The 26001-nt window shown below is 43.4% G+C and overlaps 1 protein-coding gene and 1 pseudogene across 1 annotated transcript; both read right to left on the minus strand.

Moving 5' to 3' along the window:
- Positions 1–1309: 1309 nt before the first annotated feature.
- GOT2 (glutamic-oxaloacetic transaminase 2) lies at positions 1310–24948 on the minus strand. The gene is made up of 10 exons (XM_055332557.1): positions 24774–24948; positions 12212–12368; positions 10034–10162; positions 8614–8673; positions 7754–7915; positions 7423–7527; positions 6017–6167; positions 5378–5543; positions 3408–3558; positions 1310–2536 (listed from the first exon to the last, which is right to left on the minus strand). The coding sequence occupies exons 1-10, from the start codon at positions 24860–24862 to the stop codon at positions 2414–2416; spliced, it is 1293 nt and encodes a 430-aa protein (XP_055188532.1). The 5' UTR covers positions 24863–24948; the 3' UTR covers positions 1310–2413.
- LOC129513542 (ORM1-like protein 2) lies at positions 13957–14401 on the minus strand (annotated as a pseudogene).
- Positions 24949–26001: the final 1053 nt, after the last annotated feature.

The raw sequence follows: 26001 nt of genomic DNA on the forward strand, positions 1-26001 counted from the left end.
ACTATTATACTTTAAATTATAACAGAACAAAAGCATGACTATTCTGAACCACCTCCTCCATCATGTGCAAGAATGTTAACATCTTAGAGCCCAAGAAACATGGAAGGGGTAAAACAAACAGTCTGAACAGTGGGGAAAAGCATCAGGTTCACACCTATCAGGTCTGTTTTCAGTGAGGAATGGGACTTAGTCCAGGGCAAGCTGGTAATACATGCGTTTAAAAATAACAAGTCAGCAGGGTGGCTAAGTTCCTTTTTGGTTGAAGTCTTGGCAGCCAACTTTCAACCTACTGGCCCCAGACAAGGAGACTTAAAGCAGTTTCTCCCAACCTAGTCAGTCCTTTTATGGACTACTGCTTTTCTTTTTAAGATATTTCCAAAGACACCCAGTGATCCAGTCTGTCTACTTCCTTTTACCACCTTGGTATTTTCATTAGCAATAGGAACACCCCCGTCCCTACCCTGTGCACTGTGTCCCTCAGGGAGGGAGGAGAAACAAGAGCTCACTTCCCCCTCCCCCTCCAACTGTCACAACACCACAGATGGGGGATGGGCTCTGGGCCTGGCTCCTGTTCCACTGTGTGTCTGGCCAGGAGCCGTCCCATCTTGAATGGTTCCTAGCACTCAGCAGAAGGGGACAGAATAACCTTGGGCAGGACTGATGCTAAGCAGATGCCACTGCTAAATGCTGACAGAGCACATGACTTCATGCTAAAGGCTTCACACTGGCAAACTACTGTTTGCATCTTTCTGGTAAACCATTTTAAAACAACTGAATTAGTTGCTAACTTTTAAGCATCAACAGAACCCCTTGAAAAACCAGGACTTCCATTTTATTTAAAGACCTTAAGACCTGCAGTCCTGAACATTTTCTTTCAGTGCTGTCACTTCCCTACTGCCCTGCAACACCAAGGGATGAAGGCTATGCACCAGGCATGATCTCCTATTTCACATCACTTTCTACTTTACATTCATACATTCACTGTTTGCTTGTATTACCTACTTGGCTCTTGTAGACACCTAAAGTTGCCACTGCCCCTCCATTTCCTCACTGCTGCTCTATCTACAGGTTTCTTCACAGTATTTCATTTGACCCCACAGTGCAAAGGATCATACCCACATTTTCAACATCGTTGGACTGGACAAGCTGAATGGCAAGACAAACAGAAAGCCATGGCTTTGGTTTACATTCGGAACAGTCACACACCTACTGGCTTACGGGCAGCTGAATAGACTGCAGATTTCTGGGACAATTGGCCACTCCTACCCATTCCCCCATTAAAAGAAAAACGTAACAGAGTAGACAGTGGTGGGGTCTACAGTAACTTTATTTTCACAGAGAAACCAGGCTGCAAGAAGTCTACATGATTGGAGCAGATGGTGGTTATCTTTCCAAAAGGTGAAGCCTGAGTCCAGCTGGCAGCACACAAAGGTTAAAACCAAAGCCCAGATATCTGCTTTCCTAGTTTTGCCCTGCATTGCCCACTCATGATGTGAAATGCGAGACCGCATAACAGTACTGAACGAAGAGGTCCAACCAGGCAGAGGCAACATTCCGACCAGGAGACAATCAATCATTGAAGAGGATGCTGATCTAAGTGCTATTACCTACTCTCTGCTATTCTTTGATGAGAAAGGTGAGGGTATGGGATGAGCAGTAAATTATATTCTTAGTTCTTCAAGTAAGTAAACTCTATAGCATAGGGCAGGTGGCCAATCAAACAGTAGAACAGGATGAAAATCTAGGCTAGTTATAGATCTCTGTGCCTAAGGAAAAGAACAGAACTTAAAATGCCCTAAAGTACTGAAGAAAAAAAAAAAAAGAACCTTATTTCCACTCCCCCAAATAAGACAGGAAATAGCATCTTTTATTTTCCTCACTGCAGTGGCAGCAGACCTGCTAGTTTTCATGAAACATGATTTCTGTAATGAAGTCTGTTGATAAGCTTGCTCATAGGATGACAAACACGAGGCTGCCTGCTGATGTTAGAACGGGCTCTGCTCACAACACTTTGTAGGTGCTATTCTCATACTAGATCTACAGAGGTGCTCCAATACCGCTGGTAAGGGGCTGCAGTTAAAGCTTCTGAAATATTGCAATGGTATGATCAACAGAATTTTTTGGGCTATGTCTTTCTTGTACATGTAAACTCTTTTGGAACAGCTGGAGTTAAAGGAGGGGCAGGAGTTTGGTTTTGAGCCCCAGAGTTTCAGACACCCACCACAGGTGCCTCTGCCCTATTTCACTACACCTTCTTTTCTGCAAAACACATTCAGTGGTTGAGTGTTAACTACTGTAGTTGAAAGAAAAGACCTGATTGCCACCATCCACCCTTCTTCTCCCTCCATGTGAGTCTCACAACAGCAGAGGTTGTAGGCAGGAAGGTTGTCTCTGTTCCCTCTCACCAGGGAAATTACTTGGTAACCTGGTGAATGGCATGGGCAAGGTAGCCCACATTGCCTGAGGTGACCCCTGCCACAGAGATGCGGCCATCCTTTGTCATGTAGATGGAGAACTCCTTGGTCAGCCTCTCCACCTGCAGGGAGACGAGTACAAGAGCACGTTTGAGGCAGGGGGATTTGCCTAGCCTGGTGCAGTAAAACAGGAAAATAACAGAAATAATTTCCTTGCTTAAACCCTGTTCCCAGAATTTGGTGGGCTAGTGTTGAGAGAAGGAAGAAAAACTATTTTATTTTTTTTTCAAAGATTTTTTATTTATTCATGAGAGACATAGAGAGAGAGGCAGAGACACAGGCAGAGGAAGAAGCAGACTCCATGCAGGGAGATGCTCAACCACTGAGCCACCCAGGCGTCCCAGAAAAAACTATTTTAAAGTAGGATGAGAAATTCTGAGGTGTGAATAGGTGAAAAAAACATTCCGTCCAGCATTTCTAGAAACAATAGTTCCAGAATCCAGCTATGGAACAGCTTTGTCTATCAATATTCAGGCTCTTGCTTGCTCTGATATCACTTCAGAGGAGAAGCAAGGGTCACAAAAATGACCAAAACACACTCTGCTCAACAGTGGTTTGCAGCGTCATGGGAGATACAGAGGTGAATGACTAATAACAAAATGAGGGACACCTGGGTGGCTTAGTGTTTGAGCATCTGCCTTTGGCTCAGGGCATTATCCTGGGGTCCTGGGATTGAGTCCTGCATTGGGCTCCCTGTGATAAGCCTGCTTCTCCCTCTGCCTATGTCTCTGTCTGTGTCTCTCATGAATAAATAAAATCTTTAAAAAACAAAAATAAAAATAAAGAAAATGAATGCTACACTCTTCTTTTACTTAAGAGGGCTGCAAAATGCCTGTTTTAAGTGTAACCTGAACAGGTGGGTGATCTATGAGGAATTCTAATTTGCCAGGACTGATCAATTGTTTAGCTGAGAAGAAAACAGAGCCCACTAACCTGTTCAGGCTTTAGTCCTGTGAAACAAAACATGCCAATCTGGTCAGTGATGTGCTGCCAATTGTGGGAGGAGCCCTCCTTCTTGAGGTTGGAGACCAGCTGAGTACGCATGCTAATGATGCGGTCGGCCATGCCTTTTACTTCCTGCAACCTGCAAAAGAAAAAAAACAAAAACAAAAAACCCTGGGATGCAGCTCAATTCTGGACAAGCACTGACAGATAAGCCGCAGTTCACAGCAATTTTACCTTCCTTGAGGATTCCTCTAGTATGCTTTAATTCTTTGTCCTAGCCTAAGTCAAATGCTGTCACTGGTTCAGGAAATAAAAAGCTATTTTACAGCACTGTGCTCTATCAGAACACTACTTTGATCAGGCAGCTAAAATGACTAATAGAACAGAGTTACTAAGAAAGATGGGGGAAAAAAAAAAAAGAAAGATGAGGGGTACCTGGGTGGCTCAGTTGGTCAAATATCCGACTCTTCATTTTGGCTTACGTCATGATCTCGGGGTTGTAGGATTGAGCCCTGTATTGGGCTCTGTGTTCAGCATGGAGCCTGCTTCGGATTCTCTCTGTTCCTACGCCACCCACCCTCTGCTTTCTCTCTCTCCCAAATAAACGAATAGATCTTAAAAAAAAAAAAAAAAAAAAGGAATGAATGACCCAATTTTTTTTTTTTTAAGATTTTGTTTATTCATGAGAGACAGAGAGAGGCAGAGACACAGGCAGTGGGAGAAGTAGGCTCCCTGCAGGAGCCTGATGTGGGACTTGATCTCAGGACCTCGGGGTCATGCCCTGAGCCACCCAGGTACCCCCTTTTTTAAAAAAGATTTTATTCATTTATTCATGAGAGAGAAGCAGAGACCTAGGTAGAGGGAGAAGCAGGCTCCCTTTGGGGAGCCCAATGCGGGACTCAATCCCAGGACCCTAGTATCTCGACCTGAGCTGAAGGCAGACACTCCACCACTGAGCCACACAGGCATCCCCTTAGCAAATTTTTTATAAAAGGCTAAATTATAAATGTGTTAGGTCTTGTGGGCTATTTGCTCTCTGTCACAATTACTAAACTCTGCTCTATGGCACATAAGCAGCCATACATAATTCATCAAAAATGGGTGTAGCTGTGTGCCAACAAAACTTTGTAATAGAGGACAGACTAGATATGACCCAAGAACAGTTTGCCAACCTCTGATCAAATGTAAAGTTTTCTAAATTATGTGGCACCACCCATTCATATCTCATATATTCAAGGTAGTTGGATGCAACTGGCATTTAGAAAACATTAGAATATAATACATGAAGCCCAAGTATTGAGTTTTTGACAAACGTTTCAGTTACATGTATGTTTTATAGGTAATGTGTGTTCAGGGTCATGATACAAAATATCTGTTTTATGTGGACTACAAGAGACTGAGTAGCTAAGAGCAAGCACAGATGCCAAGAGATTCAGACAGTAAGCCTAATAAAACCCCAAGATATCATGTTCTTTTTTGTTTTATTTATTTATTCATGAGAGACAGAGAGATATAGAGGCAGAGACACAGGCAGAGGGAGAAGCAGGAAGCTTCCATGCAGGAAGCCCGATGCGGGACTTGACCCCAGGACTTCAGGATCACACCCTGAGCCAAAGGCAGAAACTCAACCACTGAGCCATCCAGGCGTCCCAAGATATGATGTCCTTAAAAAAGTTTTCCATGTAAGGCACTTCAATTTGAACTTCGGTTGAGGAGAGGGCAGATTTTACCTAACGTGGAGATGATGGAATAAAAAACCCTGCTGTTTCTGAATTACGTTTGTCTCCAATGTATTTATTTGAAAGGGCTAACAAAATGCACACTCCTCTCTCCTCTCTTCCCCTTCCACATGTAGAAGCTGTGTGATATTTTATGGCACTCCTTGCTGATTATAAACAAGATCTGAAAGATCAGTGGCAGGAAAGGCAGATGGCTGGGGAGTGGCAATGTGCTTTTACCATTGTTTTCGCAGGTCAGGGCTGGTCAGGATGGTTGAGGCAATTCGGGCCCCATTGATTGGAGGGTTGGAATACATGGGACGGATCAAGATCTTCAACTGTGACTCCACCCTTTTAGCTTCATCAGCATCCTTGCAGACCACAGTGAAGGCTCCTACACGCTCACCTGAAAAGACACAAATAGATCTTCTAGTTTTCCAATCTAACATGCTAAAGCAAATCACGATTCAATTTGCTAGATTTTATGCTTCCATCAGAAGTGCCATAAAAATATGTTATAAATAAAAAGGTTTCAACAACCAGTATGGTGAACCTAGAGACAACAGGAAGGTTGAGTACTCAAAAGTCTCTTTTTATTATATCCATCTTCTTGGCTCGTGGAGCAGTCACTTTTTGTTTAGAGAAGCAGTCATTAGTTTTCTCTGCTGGAAGAATTCAGGGACACGAAAGATGATGTGACTAAGATCAGTAAAATCCATGTCATCTTTTTTCTCTGTGTAACACACATACACATGTGCGTGTGGACAGACACACAGACACCCCAGCCCCCAAATTGTATCTCTGTGGCATCCTCTTCCAGCACTTCTTCAATCTCATCAGGACACACATCTCATGCACTGGGTGGGTCCCTTAGCTTACCGTATAAGCCCATGTTCTTGGCATAGGATTGGCAGAGACAAACATTAATGCCTTGTTCGATGAAGTGGCGTACAGCCCAGGCATCCTTGTTACCATCACCACTGGCAAAGCCTTGGTAGGCCATGTCAAAGAATGCAAAGAGATTATTTTTCTGGGAAAGAAAAGAGAAGAGCAAAGCTTTAGGGAGTCCCTCTCAAGATGTCCACATGCTTATTGGGACCATGTGTACCTCACATAGTTAACTCAATTTTTTCGCCCCAGTGGCATTTGGAGATGTTTAATTTTCCCTGAGTTAAGACATCATCATACAGATTTTTACTTTGGTGGATATGGCCCCTCACGAAGACATTAAGAGAAGATACTCTTAATTGCAATCTTCCCAGAAAGCTGCTTGATCAATTGGGAAGCTATTTTCAGGCTCATAGGAATTTGGGTAATTACTCTGGTCCAGTCAACACAGGACCAGCATCAGCCTAATGTAACTTTGGCAGCCTCATCTTACACCCAGGACTCATGGGAACCATCTCATCTCCAGAGTGCTCTCTGAATGCTCTCTTTTTATTTTCCTCTGTTTAATTCTGTTTGTACTCCAGGTTTGACAGAATATTAAGGGAAACCAAAAGAAGTGAAAATGGGGACACAAGGCAACAGGAATATTTTCCTTCTCTGGAATTTTTTAAGTAAACTCTCCCTCCAATGTGGCACTTGAACTCCTAACCCTAAGATCGTAAGTTCCATGCTCTACAAACTGAGCCACCAGGTGCCCCTCCTCCCTTAAAACTTTGACTAGTGCCTTCTCTGACAGCTGGTCCTCTGAATGATAATGGTCATGCTGAGAAAACAGGCAAGGATAGGAGACATGACAAAGTATATAAAGGACGAATAAGTAACGCTGACCAGGGCAAACGTAGGTGCTAATAACAGACATCCTGGGACCAGTGGATGCCCACTGTACAGGCTAACCAACCACAGAATTGATCAGAATTCCCTACATCCAGACTGAGGAACAAAAATTACTTTCAAGCTGTTCATGTGTCATCAGTTAAGAACTATGAATTATGCAGGGCGCCTGGGTGGCTCAGTCGATTAAGTGGCTGACTCTTGATTTCACTCAGGTTGTGATCTTGGGGTTGTGGGATGGAGCCCTGTATTGGGCTCTGTGCTCAGCAGAGTCTGGTTGAGATTCTTTCCCTCCTTCTGCCCCCTCCCCCCACTTACATGTACACTCCCTCTCTTCCTCAAATAAATAAAAATCTTAAAAAAAAAAAAAAAAGGAACTGTTAATTATGCAAATAAGTTTTTTCCTGACAACAATGTGGGCTCAAGGGTAACTAATTCTCACTGTTCAGACTTTGCCCAGTTAAGCATCTCATAAGGCCAGTTACCAAAGAGAGAAGTTTCCTTACCTTCACCACTGTTGCTATTTCCTTCCACTGTTCAGGGCGGGGGTCTACTCCCGTGGGATTGTGGGCACAGGCATGCAGGAGAAGAACACTTTGCTGTGGCATTTTCTAAAGAGACAGCCAACAGATAACTTTGCAGCTCTGAAGGAGATAATTTACCTAAAGTGTCACAGGGTCACTATTTTTGATCAATAACAGATAATCTGAGATCTGGGAATTAGTTGATCCTCAGTATTTTAAGTCAGCTATTGAGACTCAGCTGTGAAACATCAAATCTCTGCAAGGAGGTTTGTTCCAGTTCCTTCACCCCTCTTGCCCTGGAAGTCACACTTACCGAAATGTCCTCTACAGCGCCTGTGAAATCAAAGCCGCACGTCTTGGGGTCATAATATCGATAACCATGTAGCTGCATGCCAGCGTCCCTGAAGATTGGTGTATGGTTTCCCCAGGATGGTTTGGGCAGAAAGACATCTTGGCTGAACTTAAAAAATCTTTGCTAAAAAGTGGGATGAGGCGGAATGGAAAAGTGAAGAAGAGGAAAAAGAAAGAGTTGATGTATTTTATTGAAGAAGACATTTTCTTTTTTTTTTAAGATTTTATTTTTTCATAAGAGACAGAGAGAGAGGGGCAGAGACACAGGCAGAGGGAAAAGCAAGCTCCACGCATGGAGTCCGATGTGGGACTCAATCCCGGGACCCCAGGATCACGCCCTGGGCTGAAGGCAGGCGCTAAACCGCTGAGCCACCCAGGGATCCCAAGAAGACATTTTCTTTACTGAAACTCAGCTTATCTCTGAGTGAGAGATAGTAATGACTCAGCAGCAGCACTGTGAGTTGGAATCCAGGCTCTGACAAGTAAATTCACTGTGTAGCCAAGGACCTACCTGTCTGGCCCTCTCTTCATTTGTCAAATGGTGGGAGGTTCACCTCCTTCACAAAGATTAAATGAGTTAAAATAAAAGCTGGTAGTAACAGATGTGCTTAACAAATTATATTTATTATTATTCTATCTTCCTTTTAATTTCTTCTAAGAACTTTCACTCTTCTTAGCCTGATTCCATTTATCAGACTCCATTTATCCATTTTTCCAACTTTGTGGAAAGAAGGCAGCAAACACACATGCAATAGGAAACCCCATCATCCTCAACTTCCGGACTGTCTTACATCTTTCTCCTAAAGGAATTTCCAGACTCACCAGAAAACTGGCTCCAATCCTCAATGCCCCTGTTCCAGAAATGGTCTGCACGGTGACATACTGAAGGAGAGACAGCATGGTCAGTAACATGGGGCACTCTCTACAGGCCCACAACGAACAGAACCGAGGCCAGGCCCACAGAGGCACTGTTCTGTACAGTCAGTCCCCTTCCTTCTTCAGAATCTGAAGACAATGTTCCAAATTGTATTTGGAAATGAGCGAGAATGGCACTATTGTTTCATTTCCCCATTTCCTAAGAGATAGACCGACTCTCGCAGTGAGTCCTCAAACCATCTCTTTAGTTGCCAACACCCTTGCTGATGGAGAAGCTAACTCCTCATGGCTTATTATCAGTATCATACTGTATTATATGAGGAATGATCACCCATGAGAAAAGGCTGATTTACACAGAGAAAAAAAGACACTAAGAACAGTCACTATATTAAAATATTCCAGGGGCAGGAGAAGAAATGGAAAACCTAACAAACTCTTTACCAAACAAAATTTGTCTCTACAAACTTTGCCGTGACAGAAATAAAAACCCAATTGTGGGGGCAACTGGCTGGCTCGCTGGTGGAGCATGGGACTCTTGATTTAAGGGTTGTGAGTTTGAGCCCCACACTGGTTGAAGAGATTATTTAAAAAATAAAATCTTAAAACAAATTTAACTGTGGATCTGATAATACTAATAATTCACAAAGGCACAGCAACTTCTGGAACAAGCTGATGTTATTTTAGCTAGATAGATACAGATTAAGCAAAATTTATGTAATCTGTTTATAAGAAGTCTATGTTCAGTGACCTTTAGGGACATCTTTCTTCTACAATAAGAGGGTCCCCAGGGAGATAGGAGCTGATGCTAGGAGACACTTGTGTTTCCCCCCTCACTGCTGCATGATGCTCTCTGGACCGGAGAAGAGGGAGGCAGCAAGAAGGAAGCATGGTCTGCTCTCTCTTAATGTCCAAACTGGCTGTGAAAGGGCAGCAGAGCAGTGCCAGACTGGTCTTGTCCCCCAGAGCCCTGCCTGTGTGCTTCTTCCATCTAAGCTGCAAGCTGAGAACATTAGGGTAGCAGCTAATTATTGGCCTAAAATTGGGCATAGTCTGGCATTTCTAAAACATATTCAGTGTAAAATGAGCATAAGCACACACAGAGCAATCAATGTCAACTCTTCAGTCAAATTATTCTTCCATTTCAGGATTACTGCTATATTTTTGGAATTGGTTATATGAAATCTTTGATTTAATAAATGCCATCTTACTTCCTAAAGAAGAGATATTAGCAGTAGTGTGGTCACCTCAAAACAATCATCACAAAGTGATATCTGTATTTATTTATTTAAATTATTTCAAATTTGTTAAACTGTTAAATTTAAAATTTAAAAACAGACTACATGATACCAGAGTCTGCTCTGCTTACCCGGCTACTTTTCAACACTTCATTGTTCTCACCCAGAGCTAGTTCTGCAGATGCCTTACAAAATTCAGCAAGTCCAGCAATGGGCAGGTATTCTTTGTCCAAATTTTTTGCAGCAATCTGGGCCTCTGCCTAGAGGTGAGAAAGGTATCCTCTTAGTTTCTTCTCCTTACATGCAATTACTCTGATTGATATTTAATGTTTTATAAATTCAATTTATATATTAAATATAAAGGAAGTAAAGCCTTGTTTTTATCTGGAAATACTGTCCAAGAAAAAGGATACATAGTACACCTGAAACTAATATAACATTGTATGTTAACTAAATGGAATTTAAATAAAAACTTGAAAACACATACCAAAAAAAATATATAAAGTAAAATACTTACTATTTTATATTGTAGAATAGAAATATTTGTAATTTTTAAAGTAATATTTTTTCTTTTACAACTAGGTTTTTTTTTTTTTTTTTTTTTTTTTTTTAAATTTTTATTTATTTTATGATAGTCACACAGAGAGAGAGAGAGAGAGGCAGAGACATAGGCAGAGGGAGAAGCAGGCTCCATGCACCGGGAGCCCGACGTGGGACTCGATCCGGGGTCTCCAGAATCGCGCCCTGGGCCAAAGGCAGGCGCCAAACCGCTGCGCCACCCAGGGATCCCTACAACTAGGTTTTATATGGATGAGTACGCAATGTTCTCTTGGTTGATATGAAACATAAAATGGCATTCTTCAAATGCACAAGAACAAAGTTTATGAGCAATGCTTTAAAGATATAATAAAATCAAACTAAATACATAGAAAAGAAGTATTTCAAGATATATGCTAGTCTAAGAATTTCAAAGAGTTACTAGTAACAGCCACATCTCTTAATGCTTTGGAGATAGGTGTGCTGTCCCTTATTAGCTATGTGACCCTGAGCAAATCAGTAACCTTCCTGAGCTTCAGTTTCTTCACCTGTTGAATGGGAGAACAAACTGTTGCTATGACTCTTACGGTTGGGTGAAGACCTGATGAAGGAACATACAGCAGTGTGTGGTGGTATTCCAGCTTGTAAAATAGCTAATACTTGTCGAGTACTTGATACTGAGACCAGAACAATTCCTGCATGACTTGAGACACGGGAGCCAGCAATTTTAAATGGGTTTTTTCATCACGATTGTTTCTTGAGTCCTTTTTTCTATTCAGAGAGTTCTAGAGATGACCCTTAATCTATACACTTAAAATTTCTTCTTTCAGGGGTTCATTCAGCTCATTTTCTATTACTTCAGTGGCCTGAGCCATGAGGGCCTGAGCCAACCTGCTGCAGGGTGGTGAAGCTCAGATTATGGAGTGCCTTACCTTCACCCAGAAGTATTTTTTTTAAGATTTTATTTATTCATGAGAGATACACAGAGAGAGAGAGAGAGAGAGAGGGGCAGAGACATAGGCAGAGGGAGAAGCAGGCTCCATGTAGGGAGTCCGACACAGGACTTGATATCGGGACCCCAGGATCATGCCCTGAGCTGAAGGCAGGGCTGAGCCACCCAGGCATCCCACCCGGAAGTATTATTTGTAACTTTCACTCACTGTGCCCAGTTCTGCTGTATGGAGAATGATGCATCGCTACCTCACTTTTGGAAATGACAAAGAAGCATTCATATATCAACAGAGGTGGTGTAGATGGAAAGGAAACCATTCTAAGGGGATTAATTATTTAAAGTTACAGTGATAACCAACAGAAAGACTACTGAAAAAAATACAACAAAAATAAAGCGTATTACTCTATAGCTCAATAGGAAGAGAGGACAGAGCATGCCTGTGTAGGAGAGCTTATTAAGGCAATCAACACGAGAGAAATGGAAAATAATGGCAGTAACCCTCCTCCACAAAGGGCTATTCTTACCACCAAGAAGCAATGTTTAAATTGTCAGTCCTTTTGTGCACCCTCAGGATTAAACATGATGATGTATCTGCTTACAGATAATCACATAAATTCAATCTTGAAAAAGACCACGTAGTTACAATATGTCACTATTGGAGCTAAGGAGACCATAGCCCAGACGACCTGAGTGATTCAAGGAGTTAATGCCAGGACTAGAACCCAGGTCTCCGGACTCCTAGCCCTGCACTCTTTCTGCTACTCTTCAGGAGCTTCAGTTTATCTCTCCCAAGAAGGCAGGGGACAGATGGCAAACTCACCTTCCGGACACTAGGGAGCACATAAGGCTTTCCATTATCATCCCGATAGGCGCCAACTCCCAGATTCATCTTTTTGCTGTTAGTGTCTCTCTTAAAGGCTTCTGTGACTCCCAGGATGGGGTCTGGGGGCCCCATTTCCACATGGGTCCACCAGGAACTGAAATGGGAAATAAAAGATGTGAGATACAGTAGTTAGACTTCCAGGGCCAGAGACAGCTCAGATCCTTCAAAAATCCATTTCAAAGCACTTTACAGAGGAGTATGGGAGACCAAATATTTGCAAGTGCAACGAGGAGCAGGAGGGAAATACCCCAATCACCCTGGGAGGACAGGGTGCATGTATAGACTTTCAAAGCAGTCCAAACCCGACTCAAATTCCCAAAGACTATTTCATATAATGTGGCTGTGAGAAACTGAGAGTGGTAAGAGATGACCAAAAGAAGGACGACTGTAAGAATATTATGTGACACCCTCTCGCTCCCCAAAGGTATTTGGGTTGTAACCTGTTCTCAAACTTATTAAAGGGTAGCATTTGGAGAGCTTGTTAAAAACATAGGTTCTTGTGTCCCATCTTGGATATAGTGAGAACATGTAGAGTCATTAAAGTTTTTTTTAGGGGAGGGGGCAGGTTGATTAAGTGGAATGACACGAGTAGCCTTGCAGTTTTAGAGCCCATCTGGTTGCAAAGTAGGGTACTAAATGCAGAGTGGTAAGAGCAGATGCAGAAGGATCACTGGTTCATTACTTGGCAAAAGAGATAGAGATGAGGGCCTAAACCAGGACAGGACAGGAGGGGGTATAGAGGAAGACAGAATTTTGAGGTATTTAGGAATTAAAAATCAACAGGAACTAGTTATAACATGCTGTTGTTACTAAGTTAAAATGCTTACTACTAAGCTAAAATACTAGATGTTATTCTACATGTATACGAGTCATGATTTTACCTTAAAAAATTATCCCTTAAAAAAAATGATCCCTTAGCAGACTTAGGGGGTCATCCACCTGGGCCAGGTGAACTTTGTTGCTAGGAAGTATACCTCATCTTTCTTGGTGCCCTGAGGTAATCTCAAGAGGCAACAGACTTTATTTTTTTAAAGATTTTATTTATCTATTCATGAGAGACACAAAGAGAGGCAGAGACATAGGCAGAGAGAGAAGCAGCCTCCCTGTGGGGAGTCTCCCCTGATGCAGGACTTGATTCTCGGACCCTGGGATCATGACCTGAACCAAAGGCAGATGCTCAACCACTGGGCTACCCAGGTGCCTCAACATATTTTTTTTTTTTTTTGAAAAAATTATCTTCATTCTTTTTAGAGAAAGAAGGCGGGGGTGGTGGTGGAGGGAGAGAATCTTAAGTAGGCTCCATGCCCACCACTGAGCCCAACATCGGGCTTGATCTCATGACCCTGAGATCATGACTTGAGCCAAAATCAAGAGTTGGATGCTTGGATGCTTAACTAAGCCACCCAGGTGCTTCCCAAAATTATCTTTATTATAAGTAAAATATACAGCTGCCTAAATACGGCTTCCTGCTGTGGGGGACAATTATTTGGCTCGTATCTTTCCTGCTTTTCCTGATTCAAAGAAACCACTCTTAGGACCGGGCCCCATTTTCCATTCTCTTCTCTTCCTTTGGAAGAGAAAGGTTACGAAGGGTTGTCGATTTCTCAACTTTCAAGAAGGCAATATGGAAAAGGAAAGGATGTCACAGCCCTTTGGTCCAGTATTATGCCCAGCCCCATCCCTCAGTATTTGTTGATGCCAAAGAGATAAGCCTCATGGAACTGGGGTAGTTTAAGCAGCAGTATGCTGAGCAATGAGGCTGTGTTGATGAGGAAGTGAACAGCATCATACTTGGTGTAGAAGTAGGCCAGGAGATAGAGTACAATAGGAGAGATGCTGAGAAATTTGAGGGAAGAGGTAAATTGGAGCTTGTAGTCCATCAAGGAAAGCCAAACCTTTCCTTGGTCAGGGGTGTCAAAGGGTGTCCCTTTCACTGTATATATTAAAAAGACATAAATAGCCAAGTTATGGATGATATTGGTCAGGGTCCAGACAACACGAATACTGAAGGATAGCCCTGACTATTCATCACTCGAGTGTTAGGGTTTACTTGCTGTGTGCCACCCCCACATTCGTCCTGCTGGCTTCAGAAGCTTTTCCGGCTGGAAGCACGGCACTCACTTCCATACCCGCAGGCTCCAGGGAGCAGTCCGAGGCAAAAGAACTTTAAATAACTTTCTCTGGTTCCCCACCTGCTACTGATTGGGGGCTTTGTTTCCAGTTTACCGATGGCCAATTGGCTATTTTTCGTTGGCAGCAATGATTGTGAATCTGGTTTTATGGTCTGACCATTCAGTAAACTCTGAAAAAGGGTAGCAGAGATCTATTCTCTGTTGGGTGAGAAATTACACATAATCTGGTTTGTTTGACTTTGTTTTTTTTTGTTTTGTTTTTAAGATTTTATTTATTTATTCATGAAAGACACAGAGAGAGGCAGAGACATAGGCAGAGGGCGTAGGCTCCATGCAGGGAGCGTGATGTGAGACTTGATCCCAGGACCCTGGGATCATGCCCTGAGCCAAAGCAGATGCCCAACTGCTGAGCCATCCAGATGTCCCGACTTTGTTAATTTGAAGCTTAAATCAAGAACTTTGCAGCTCCGGGGTGCTTGGCTGGCTCATCAGCAGAGCACACGACTCCTGATTTTGGGGTTGTGGGTTCAAGCCCCAAGTTGGGAGCAGAGATTACTTAACATCTTTTAAAAAAAGACTTTTGCAGCTCTTTTTAATATCATAGCTGTGAGGTTTTTGTTTATTCTTGGCCTGTGACTTAAGTTATAGACCCGAAGAACTGTAGAATCTGTGTAATTCAGAAAGGTTTTGTTTACCTCTGAGTGTCTGATGTGAAATGTTTTCCAGCTCTGTAGGGTACTGATAAATTGGGATCATAAAAATCGTAAACATCCGACTTTTATTCTCAGGGTCCTGAGTTCAAGCCCTGTGTTGGGCTCCATTTAAAAAAAAAAAAAAGGTGCTCTGTTCTGGTTGTATTATAGAGATTGAATTTCTAGTACTTTAAATGTGCTAAAGTTTTTTTCTTTTGAAAAAAAGAGATTTTTTTTTTTTTAACTTATTCATGAGAGACACAGACACAGGCAGAGGGAGAAGAAGGCTCCATTCCATGCAGGGAGCCTGACGTGGGACTTGACCCTGGGTCTTCAGGACCACACCCCGGGCTAAAGGTGGTGCTAAACCGCTGAGCCACCCGGGCTGCCCTAAAGTTTTTTTTTTTTCTTAAACTCAGAAATGTTTAAAAAAAAAAAATTCAAGTTCACATCAGTGATATAAACCTTGGAGACTAGTTTAACAGATTTTTTTAAATTTTTTTTTATTTTTTTATTTATGATAGTCAGAGAGAGAGAGAGAGAGAGAGAGAGAGAGAGAGAGAGAGAGAGGCAGAGACACAGGCAGAGGGAGAAGCAGGCTCCATGCACCGGGAGCCCGATGTGGGATTCGATCCCGTGTCTCCAGGATCGCGCCCTGGACCAAAGGCAGGTGCTAAACCGCTGCGCCACCCAGGGATCCCTAGTTTAACGGATTTAATCAAAATAGCTAGGTCTTTTATTTATTCATGGTAAGTATAATGTAAGCATACATTTTATTCTGTGTGGCTTTGTTTTTCCTAAACTTATATTGGTTAACTGATACTATAAGCTAATATTATTCCTATACAATGTTTAAAATTATGAAAAATGTAAATTTGTGTTCAGCTAATTATTATTCTGACATATTTTTACCTCACATTTGTCAGAATAGCTAAAATCAAAGACCCAAAAACAAGCATTGGCTAGGATGTGGAAGAAAAGGAACCCTCGTGCACTGTTGGTGGGAATGCAAGGTATAGCAGCCACTATAGGAAAGAGTATGGCAGTTTTTCAACAAATTAAAAATAGAGGGCACCTGGCTGGCTTAGTCAGTAGAGCATGCAACTCTTGACCTCAGGGTTGTGAGTCTGAGCCCTATGCTGGGTGTTGAGATTACTTAAAAAAAAAAAAAAAAAAGTTAAAAAAAAGATTAAAAATAGAATAACCATAATATCCAGTAATTCCACTACTGGGTATTTACTCAAAGAAAGCAACAAGAAAAATAATTCAAAAAGATATATGCCACCATATGTTGTTTGCAACATTATTTACAATAGCCAAGATATGGAAGCAACCCGAGTGTCATCTATCCATAGATGAATGGATAGAGAAGATGTGATACGATGGAATATTACTCAGCCATAAAAAAGAATGAAATCTTACCATTTGCAACAACATGGATGGATCTAGAGGGTATAATGCTAAGTGAAATAGGTCAGAGAAAGACAAATACCGTAAGATTTCACTCCCATGTGGAATTTAAAGAAACAAATGAGCAAAGAAAAAAAAGAGACAAAAAACCAGACTCTTAAATACAGAGAATGGATGGTTTCCAGATGGGAAGAGGTGGATGATGAGTGAAACAGGTGAAGAGGAGTAAGAGTACACACACTTTTTTTTTTTTAAAGATTTTATTTATTTATTCATGAGACACACACACAGAGACACACGAGACATATGCAGAGGGAGAAGCAGGCTCCCTGTGGGAAGCCCAAAGTGGGACTCAATTCCAGACCCCGGGATCATGCCCTGAACCAAAGGCAGATGCTCAACTGCTGAGCCACCCAGGCATCCCAAGAGTAAACACACACCTTGGTAAGGATTGCCTATCATACAGAATTGCTGATCATTATATTGTACACCTGAAACTAATATAACACATTTATATTAGTATAAATACAATAAATATTAGTATAAATGCAATAATATAATATATAATAGTATATTATAGTATATATATACTATATATATTATAGTATATAATACTAATAAATCTTAGTATAAATGCAAGTGTGTGTGTGTATATTTATATATATATATAAAACACAGGTTATACTTGCAATATGAAAGATCATACAAGGACAAAACTTGGAAAATGAAGTTTGTCTTGATTCATTAGAATTTAGTCTGAAAAGAAACTATGAAATGTGTTAACATTTTAAAAATGTTTGCCGGGATCCCTGGGTGGCGCAGCGGTTTGGCGCCTGCCTTTGGCCCCGGGCGCGATCCTGGAGACCCGGGATCGAATCCCACGTCGGGCTCCCGGTGCATGGAGCCTGCTTCTCCCTCTGCCTATGTCTCTGCCTTTCTCTCTCTCTATCATAAATGAAAAAAAAAATTAAAAATGTTTGCCGTCTTCCTTGGTTTAGTGATTAATGACTTTACCTTTAAAGATTTTTTTAATTCATTTGAGACAGAGAATGAGCACAAGCAGGGGTAGAAACAGAGGGAGGTGAAGAAGCAGACTCCTCGCCCCCATTGAGCTGGGGGGCTCTATCCCAGGATCTGAAGATCACGATCTAAGCTGAAGGCATATGCTTAACCATCCGAGTCGCCCAGGTGCCCCTAATGACTGTACCTTTAAAACAAAAGGTTAGGGATCCCTGGGTGGCGCAGCGGTTTGGCGCCTGCCTTTGGCCCAGGGCGCGATCCTGGAGACCTGGGAGAGTCCCACGTCGGGCTCCCGGTGCATGGGGCCTGCTTCTCCCTCTGCCTGTGTCTCTGCCTCTCTCTCTCTCTCTCTGTGACTATCATAAATAAATAAAAATTAAAAAAATAAAAATAAAACAAAAGGTTAGGGGATTCGTGGGTGGCTCAGTAGTCCTGGGATCCCGGGATCGAGTCCCAGGATTGAGTCCCATGTCAAGCTCCCTGCATGGAGCCTGCTTCTCCCTCTGCCTGTGTCTCTGCCTCTCTGAGTCTCTCATGAATAAATAAATAAAATGTTTTTAAAAACAAAACAAAACCCACAAAAGGTTATTTTTTTTTTACCTTCTGTGTAATCCGCCTAGATAGTAGAGATTCTTTGTTAACACAATACTTCTCTATGCTTTATGTTGACTCTCTTACGTCTAAAGAAAAAACAAAAACAAAAGTTCCTCACATATGAAAGTGCTTTAAAGTCATGTTGTGTTTAATTTTAATGTTTTTCCATTTTCATAGGTAAACAATGATTAATTCTCAACCACTCACAATATTATCTTAATCAAGTGATCAAATATCTAACAATTTTTTTGAATTAGCCTTCCCAAATTGAATCCTAAATATAGCAAACAGAAAACTTTCAGGTTATGTTTCACCTAGAACTACTTTGAGACTTCTAAGAGGGCACGGAAGAAGCACCATCTTTGTTTCCAATAAACAGTTTCTTGGCAGCAGTTAATGTATCAACTGAGGTTTTTTACCTCAAGGTAAATTACTGTTCTGCAAAAAAAGATTATTCTACCCTTTTTCTTCAGGGCAAATAAGCAAAAAGCTTTTTACAGTTTAATATTACGGAAAACAAATCTTTATGATCTCCTAAATTAATTATTGAGAATGTGCTATCTGCTAAAAGCTGGGAATGTAGAGTAAAACCACGCCTCCCTACCACATTAGCCCAGTGGGACGACCCGTAGGGAGTCCTAAACAACGCAGGCTAGAGTGTGTGGGGGGTGATGTACAGTGATAAGGACAGGCTCAGAGCACAGAATATTATTTTTCAGAGCCTGAGGACAGGACCTAATAACCTGGGGGAGGGGAAGAAAGAAAAGCTTCAGGAGGCTTCCTAGAGGAGGTGACATATGAGGTGAGTGCTAAGGATGACAGGAAGAAAAAGGCATTCCCAACAGAGGCATAAGAATAAAGGCTAAAGGTGAAACAGACCGTGTGTGTGGCGGGGTGGGGTGGGGTGGGGGTGGGGGGGGTGGGGGGCACTCTACAGTGACAAGTGGAAGCTTGGGAAGCAAGGATCCAAATTACCTAGGTGAAATAGCTCAAGTTTTTTTAGTAATCATTTATCCAATCTCAAGCAATCAAACGTTTTAGCACAGCACAGTAAAAGTTCTCTCTGCTTATCATGCTGACAAGCTCAGTGAATTTAGATTTTCCTCGAAAATGGTTCCCTTGTTGAACTAGTCAGTGGCCAGTCAGCACTTGTACACTTCACTCCTCCATAAGGCACACTGGATAGCTCAGCACAGCATTAGAGTTAAATTTATGCTCTTCTGACATGCTAAAAACTACCTCAGCATTATTTAAACTTTCTTTTTTTTATTATTATTTATTTATGATAGTCATACAGAGAGAGAGAGAGAGAGAGAGAGGCAGAGACATAGGCAGAGGGAGAAGCAGGCTCCATGCACCGGGAGCCTGACGTGGGATTCGATCCTGAGTCTCCAGGATCGCGCCCTGGGCCAAAGGCAGGCGCCAAACCGCTGCGCCACCCAGGGATCCCTACCTCAGCATTAGTAGCTGTAATTGTCACACACAGTTAATTCTGTTATTGAAGGGTAGATTATTCCATTTTTGGATTTCCCAGGCATTTATTTCTTTTATTAGCTTGCCTTAGATAATGTCAAACTGCATGGATTTAAATAACAGCTCAGCTGTATACCAGCTTGGGGGAGGAAGCACAGGCAAGCCAGTCAACTTCTAAGTCTCAACTTTCCTGATCTGAAAAATGAGGGCATGAGTCCCTCTCCTACAGAGATGTTATAAGGATGAAAGGAGTTATTTTTTTATTTTTTATAATAAATTTATTTTTTATTGGTGTTCAATTTGCCAACATACAGAATACCACCCAGTGCTCATCCCATCAAGTGCCCCCTCAGTGCCCGTCACCCATTCACCCCCACCCCCCGCCCTCCTCCCCAGAGTTAGGAGTTTCCCAGAGTTAGGAGTGAAAGGAGTTATTAAATCTAAAACACTCAGGGCCTGGAGCAGAGCGAGTGCTTGATGTTAGTATCAACACTCCTAAGTTATTACTTGTATGTTTTCATTTATAACTATAGTGCCACTAGTAAGGTGTCTGGTGAGGCAAATATGTAGATAATTCAAGAAGCATATGGTCATAACTTTATGACTAAATACAGGTCTTTCTTGCTTTTCAATTACTTCTACTTAGTTTTTTTACAATCTTATAAGACATTATTACCATTCTTCCCCCTTACTAGCTCTATTGCCAGGACTCACTATCTCGCTCTTCTTTTTTCATTGTTGTAGGCTGCTTAGTTTTTCCAGTCTCTAAGCAAAAGTAAGAAAGAGATACCTTGAAGTGATTGCTGAACTGGGCCTGAAGAAAGCTTCCTTTATTTCCTACCCACAATTCAGACTCTCAAAACATGTAGCCACCTGCCACTGATGAGTGAAAAGAATACTCTGAATGTCAAGGACATATAGAAAACTTCCAGTAAGCAATTATCATTTTAAAAAAGATATCTCTGGGCACCTGGTTAGCTCAGTTGGTTAAGCATCTGCCTTTGGCTCAGGATGTGATCCCGGTGTCCTGGGATCAAGTCCCATATCGAGCTTCCTACTCTGCAGGGAACCTGCTTCTCTGTCTCTGCCTCCCTCTCTCAGTCTTTCATGAATAAATAAAATCTTAAAAAAAATAAAATAAAAAAGATATCTCTGTTTCTAAGGCCTTTAATCAACAATGACAAGACTTGGAATGCCTGGGTGGTTTAGTGGTTGGGCATCTGCCTTTGGCTCAGGGGTGATCCCGGGGCCGGGGATTGAGTCTCACAGCGGGCTTCCTGCATGGAGCCTGCTTTTCCCTCTGAGTATGTCTCTGCTTCCCTCTGTATGTCTCTCATGAATAAGTAAATAAATATTTAAAACAAAACAAAAACAAAACAAAAAACAATGACAAGACTGCTGTCCCAAGGACGGAAGGCACCACTCTTTTTTTTTCTAATCTTTTTTTTTTTTTTTAAATATTTTATTTATTGGGCAGCCCTGGTGGCTCAGCGGTTTAGCGCCGCCTTCAGCCTGGGGTGTGATCCTGGGGACCCAGGATGGAGTCCCACGTCGGGTTCCCTGCATGGAGCCTGCTTCTCCCTCTGCCTCTCTCTCTCTCTGCCATGAATAAATAAATAAAATCTTAAAAAAAATTATTTATTTATGAGAGACACACAGAGAGAGGCATAGGCACAGACAGAGGAGAAGCAGGCTCCATGCAGGAAGCCCGATGTGGGATTCGATCCCAGCCAGGATCATGCCCTGAGCCGAAGGCAGATGCGAAGCCGCTGAGCCACCCAGGCATCCCTAAATAAAATCTTACAATAAATAAATAAATGAATAAATGGAATAGTAATAGATGAACACAAGATGTGACAAAAATGATGCTGGTAACCTGTGGCCTACAAACAGACTCCTGCCAATGTACTTCGGACTTAAGTGTAAAGCCGGAGTCATTGAGCAATGTTGACTAGCAAACGAAAAGATGTTAGATACAAACTATTCAGATAAGCCTTTCTAATTCCTTGCATTTTTTTCTGGGAACTTGTCTGGTGCTTTATAGTTTAAAAAAAATGCTTTCCCTCACATTCTTATTTTAAAATATGAAAAGAAGTGAATTAATTTGCTCGTGATCACAGAGCTAAAAATGGCAAAGATGATACTACAATTTTGATCTTCTAACTACTGGCTATTATACCACTATTGCACACTGCCTTTCTAAAGGGTCTCATGATATGCCTTCACTTATTTCCCTAAAAAATAATCAGGATAATTAAGAACAGATCATTATAAATCAAGATACATTAGCATATTTCCCTTTCTTTACTGACCTGGGACTAAGCCTGATTTCATGTCACTATGTTTTCACAGCACGGTCAACCAGAAAAGGTTAAATGTTGAGTGCTTTCTGTTTAAAACGTGCAGCTATGGGGATCCCTAGGTGGCTCAGTGGTTTAGCGCCTGCCTTTGGCTCAGGGCGCGATCCTGGAGTCCCGGGATCGAGTCCCATGTCGGGCTCCCAGCATGGAGCCTGCTTCTCCCTCCTCTTGTGTCTCTGCCTCTCTATGTCTATCATAAGTAAATAAATCTTAAATAAAATAAAATAAAATAAAATAAAATAAAATAAAATAATAAAATAAAATAAAATAAAATAAAATAAAATGTACAGCTAAATGGGGGCGCCTGGGTGGCTCAGTGATTGAGTGTCTACTTTTGGTTCAGGGTGTGATCCCAGGGTCTGGGGATGGAGTCCCATACTGGGCTCCCTGCAGGGAGCCTGCCTCTCCCTCTCCCTGTGTCTCTGCTTCTCTCTCATGAATAAATAAAATCTTACAACAAATAATACAGCTAAATGAAACATTTGAACTTAAGAGTTCCATTTAAATGACTCAACACCAGGCAGCCTGGGTGGCTCAGCAGTTTAGCGCTGCCTTCAGCCCAGAGCCTGATCCTGGAGTCCCAGGATCGACTCCCACATCGGGCTCCCTGCATGGGGCCTGCTTCTCTTTCTGCCTGTGTCTCTGCCCCCCCACCCCCCCACCCCCCCGCCATGTCTCTCATGAATAAATCTTAAAAAAAAAAAAAGACTCAACACCAATTAAGTATTTTATAGGATTAACCCTCAGTTCTTCAGAATGCTGACTGCCAAGATTGAATTGTATAAAAATGGGCTGTTTAAAAAAATAAAGAAATTTAAATTAGTTGAGTTTACTTTAAATAAACTTTAGATTTTGGTAAAGATCAGGATGCTTGGGTGGCTTAGCAGTTGAGGAGTGTCTCCCTTGGTTCAGGGCGTGATCCCAGGGTCCTGGGATTGAGTCCCACATCGGGCTTCCTGAATGGAGCCTGCTTCTCCCTCTGCCTATGTCTCTGTCTCTCTCCTTCTGTGTCTTTCACAAATAAATAAAATCTTAAAAAAATATACTTTGGTCAAGATCACTTCTACAGTGGCAGCAGTGAAGGTTCTCATTTCCTTGTTGTCGGAAGGGTTACCTGTCATGGCCAAATATGGCAGCTGGCTCTATCACCCAATCATGTATCATTGCTTAAATCTGAAAGCATCTTCTCAGCTGCAGATGCTCAACTACTTTAAGACTTTACAGTAGTGAGCAAAGTCATTAAGGTTTCTGCTCTCATGGAACTTACATTCTCATTGTGAAAAGACTGAAAAGAAAAATGAGTCAGCCACTCAAACTCAAAGAATGACTAAAAGGTCACACCCATAGGGATATGCACCAAGCACTTTAAGTAAAGCTTTAGGCCACCCAGCCAAATCTATAAAACAATAATTACTTTTAAGACCACTACAATATTGCAAGACTTTCTCTTGCCCATAACTTTAGGCACCCCTTTCTCTTCTCCCTAATTCTGGTCCACTAGGTAGGCTGACTTAGAGAGCACACCTTGAGAGAGTGCCAAGGAGGAACTAAATCAGGGATAGACAAAGTGTGAAAGCCCAAGCAAAACTGTACTGCCAAGAGTGTGAGGCTGTGTAAGGGACAAACTGTTCTGCCGGTTGAGGATGACATGCATACAATCAAGGCACACAGAACAGGCCAAGGCTTTGCTCCTTGTAATCAGTATCTGGCCCGTGGTGGGCTGGAGACTAGGCTCCTCATTAGGTGGTACTTAAGCATACAGTCTCAAACTGCCTTCTTGAGTCACTTAATCGCCTGGCTTGGGTCTTCACTAGGAAGGAATTACTAATTCGTTTTAAACTCCATACTTTCTTATTGCAACACTTAGCACAGTGTGAAGTTACATATTTGTAAATGTCTTGAGTGACACCCGTCACTTGTTCACCACTGCCTCTATCATTTGGCCTAGCACCTGGCTCTGAGAGACTGTGACGAAATATTTAGTAAATGAGAGCACAGAGAGGCGGAGAGGAAGAGCGGTGACTTCCCTATAGCCAAACAAAAAGGAGGTGAACTACCCCTTGAACCTTTTCCATGCGAAGGCCACATGGTCCAGGGGTCACCGGGGACTCTGGTGGTAACACGGAGGAGGGGGAAGGAGGGAGGATGCCACGCACCAAGGTCAGGGGATGCAGAAGCGAGAGCTGGGCCTGAAAGCCAGGGCCCCGGGGGCCTTCCTGCCCTGTACTTCCTTTCCCGCGGCCCACGGCCAGAAGCACGCCGCGGCCCTGCAACCCCGCTCCTGCCCGAGGGAGGCCACGACAGGTGAGCCCCGCCGCGCGCCCCAGGGCAGCGCACCAAGGGCACCCGGCCCTGCGCGCCGCAGCCAATCCGCGCAAGGCAGCCTCGGCGGCGCAGCCAATGGGCGCCAGGCCGGCCGGGCACCGCAGCCGCGAGAGCCTTCCCCTCGCCACCTCACCCCACCCCCCCGGCCCCCGCCCCCACGGCGCCGAATCCGCGTCTCGTGACCCCCCAAACCCTGAATGGGAGTCCGGGTGCTGTAGAGGGCCGTAGACTCCGAACCCGGGGGAATGCGCTGGCACGCTGTCCTGCGGTCCCGGGGACAAGGGAGGGGAGGGATGGGGATGTAAGACCCCGAGGGTCACTTTGAGGCGCCGACGCTCAATTATCAGCCCCCACTGAAGCCGAGGGGGTGTCAGAGAAAGTGTGTGTATGGTGCCTGTGCTTGGGGGCTGGGGGGGTTAGATGCCCTGGGGCGCCGGCAGCCCGGATGGGCAGGCCCGTCGTCCCCAGCTCCGTGTCCGTCTCCCCGGCTTACCTGGCTCTCGCAGAAGCCGCACCAGCGAGGCCTGGGTGGAAGGCGGCGGCGACCCCAGACAGGACGCGGCCGGAGTGCAACAGGGCCATGCTGGGCGGCGAGAAGGCAGTGGGCAGCTGCACGACGGAGCGCAGGCCAGCGGGCGCAGACACGCAGGCGCGGGCTCCCGCGGGAGGTAAGGACAGCGACTTACCCGGGCGGCTAGAGCGGCCGCCCGCCGGCGCGAACGTCGTCACAGCGCACCCTGGCGGCAGGGGCGCCTCGGCGCGGCCGCCTCCTCTGAGCCGCGAGCGGGCTCGCCTGGGAGTCGGCTCGCCCAGGGCCACGTGGTCCCGGAGAACTGTGACCCCGCGTTGTATCGCGGTTCGCAGCGCCTGAAAAGCTTTTGTGTAATCACGACAGACCCGACTGTAGAGGTAGCAGCTATTATGCCAACTCGAGAGCTGGGAAAACATACACCGATGTAGGTGAGAGTAATTTGCCATCGGCCGTACAGCCAGTGCCCATGGTGGCCAATCCTCAGACTTTAGCAAGCTGTTTCCCTAAGTGCAAATCACCGACCTTCTTCCTGAATCTTTCTTTATCCCTGGTTTGTAGAGGATAACAGGCCCATCTCGTGGGGGTATTTGTGATGATTGAGATTAGCTGATTATGTCTAAGAACGGCCTGGTGTAGTAGCGCAAGATAATGCATGGTTTTTAATGACAAACTTGTGTTTGTCAGTCAAATCCTTACAGTTGTGTGTGGAATGGAATGAAACAGTTTTAAAGGAAAAAAGTGAATAAATTTGAGATATCAGAACTAGAATGATTCAAACAAGTCAGCTCTCAAGAATAGCTGTTTCTCAGATACTTCTCTAAACCCCAAATAGAACCGTGTCCCTTGCCAATTTGTCTTCTGTGGCATCTCATTGCCTGAGGTCATATTCTAGGCCCTTCCCAGCCCAGCCCCAAGCGACTGTCTCAGATTCATCTGCTCTCTCCCTGACCTCAGCCTGTGCTCCCATAGGCCACAACTTTCCATTCCACTACTAGATTAGCTTCTTACAGGTGCTCTAACAAAATGCTACAAACTGGATGGTTAAAACAATGGAAATTTATTCTTTTACAGTTCGAGAGGCTAGAAGCCCAAAATCGAGATGTCAGCAGGTTTCGTTCCTTCTGGAGTCTCTGGGATAGGAATCTGTTCCCTGCCTTCTTCCAGCTTCTGGCAGTTGCTGGTAATCCTT

The sequence above is a fragment of the Nyctereutes procyonoides genome, unplaced genomic scaffold (genome assembly GCF_905146905.1).
Source record: "Nyctereutes procyonoides isolate TBG_1078 unplaced genomic scaffold, NYPRO_anot_genome, whole genome shotgun sequence".
In the NCBI taxonomy this organism is placed as follows: domain Eukaryota; kingdom Metazoa; phylum Chordata; class Mammalia; order Carnivora; family Canidae; genus Nyctereutes; species Nyctereutes procyonoides.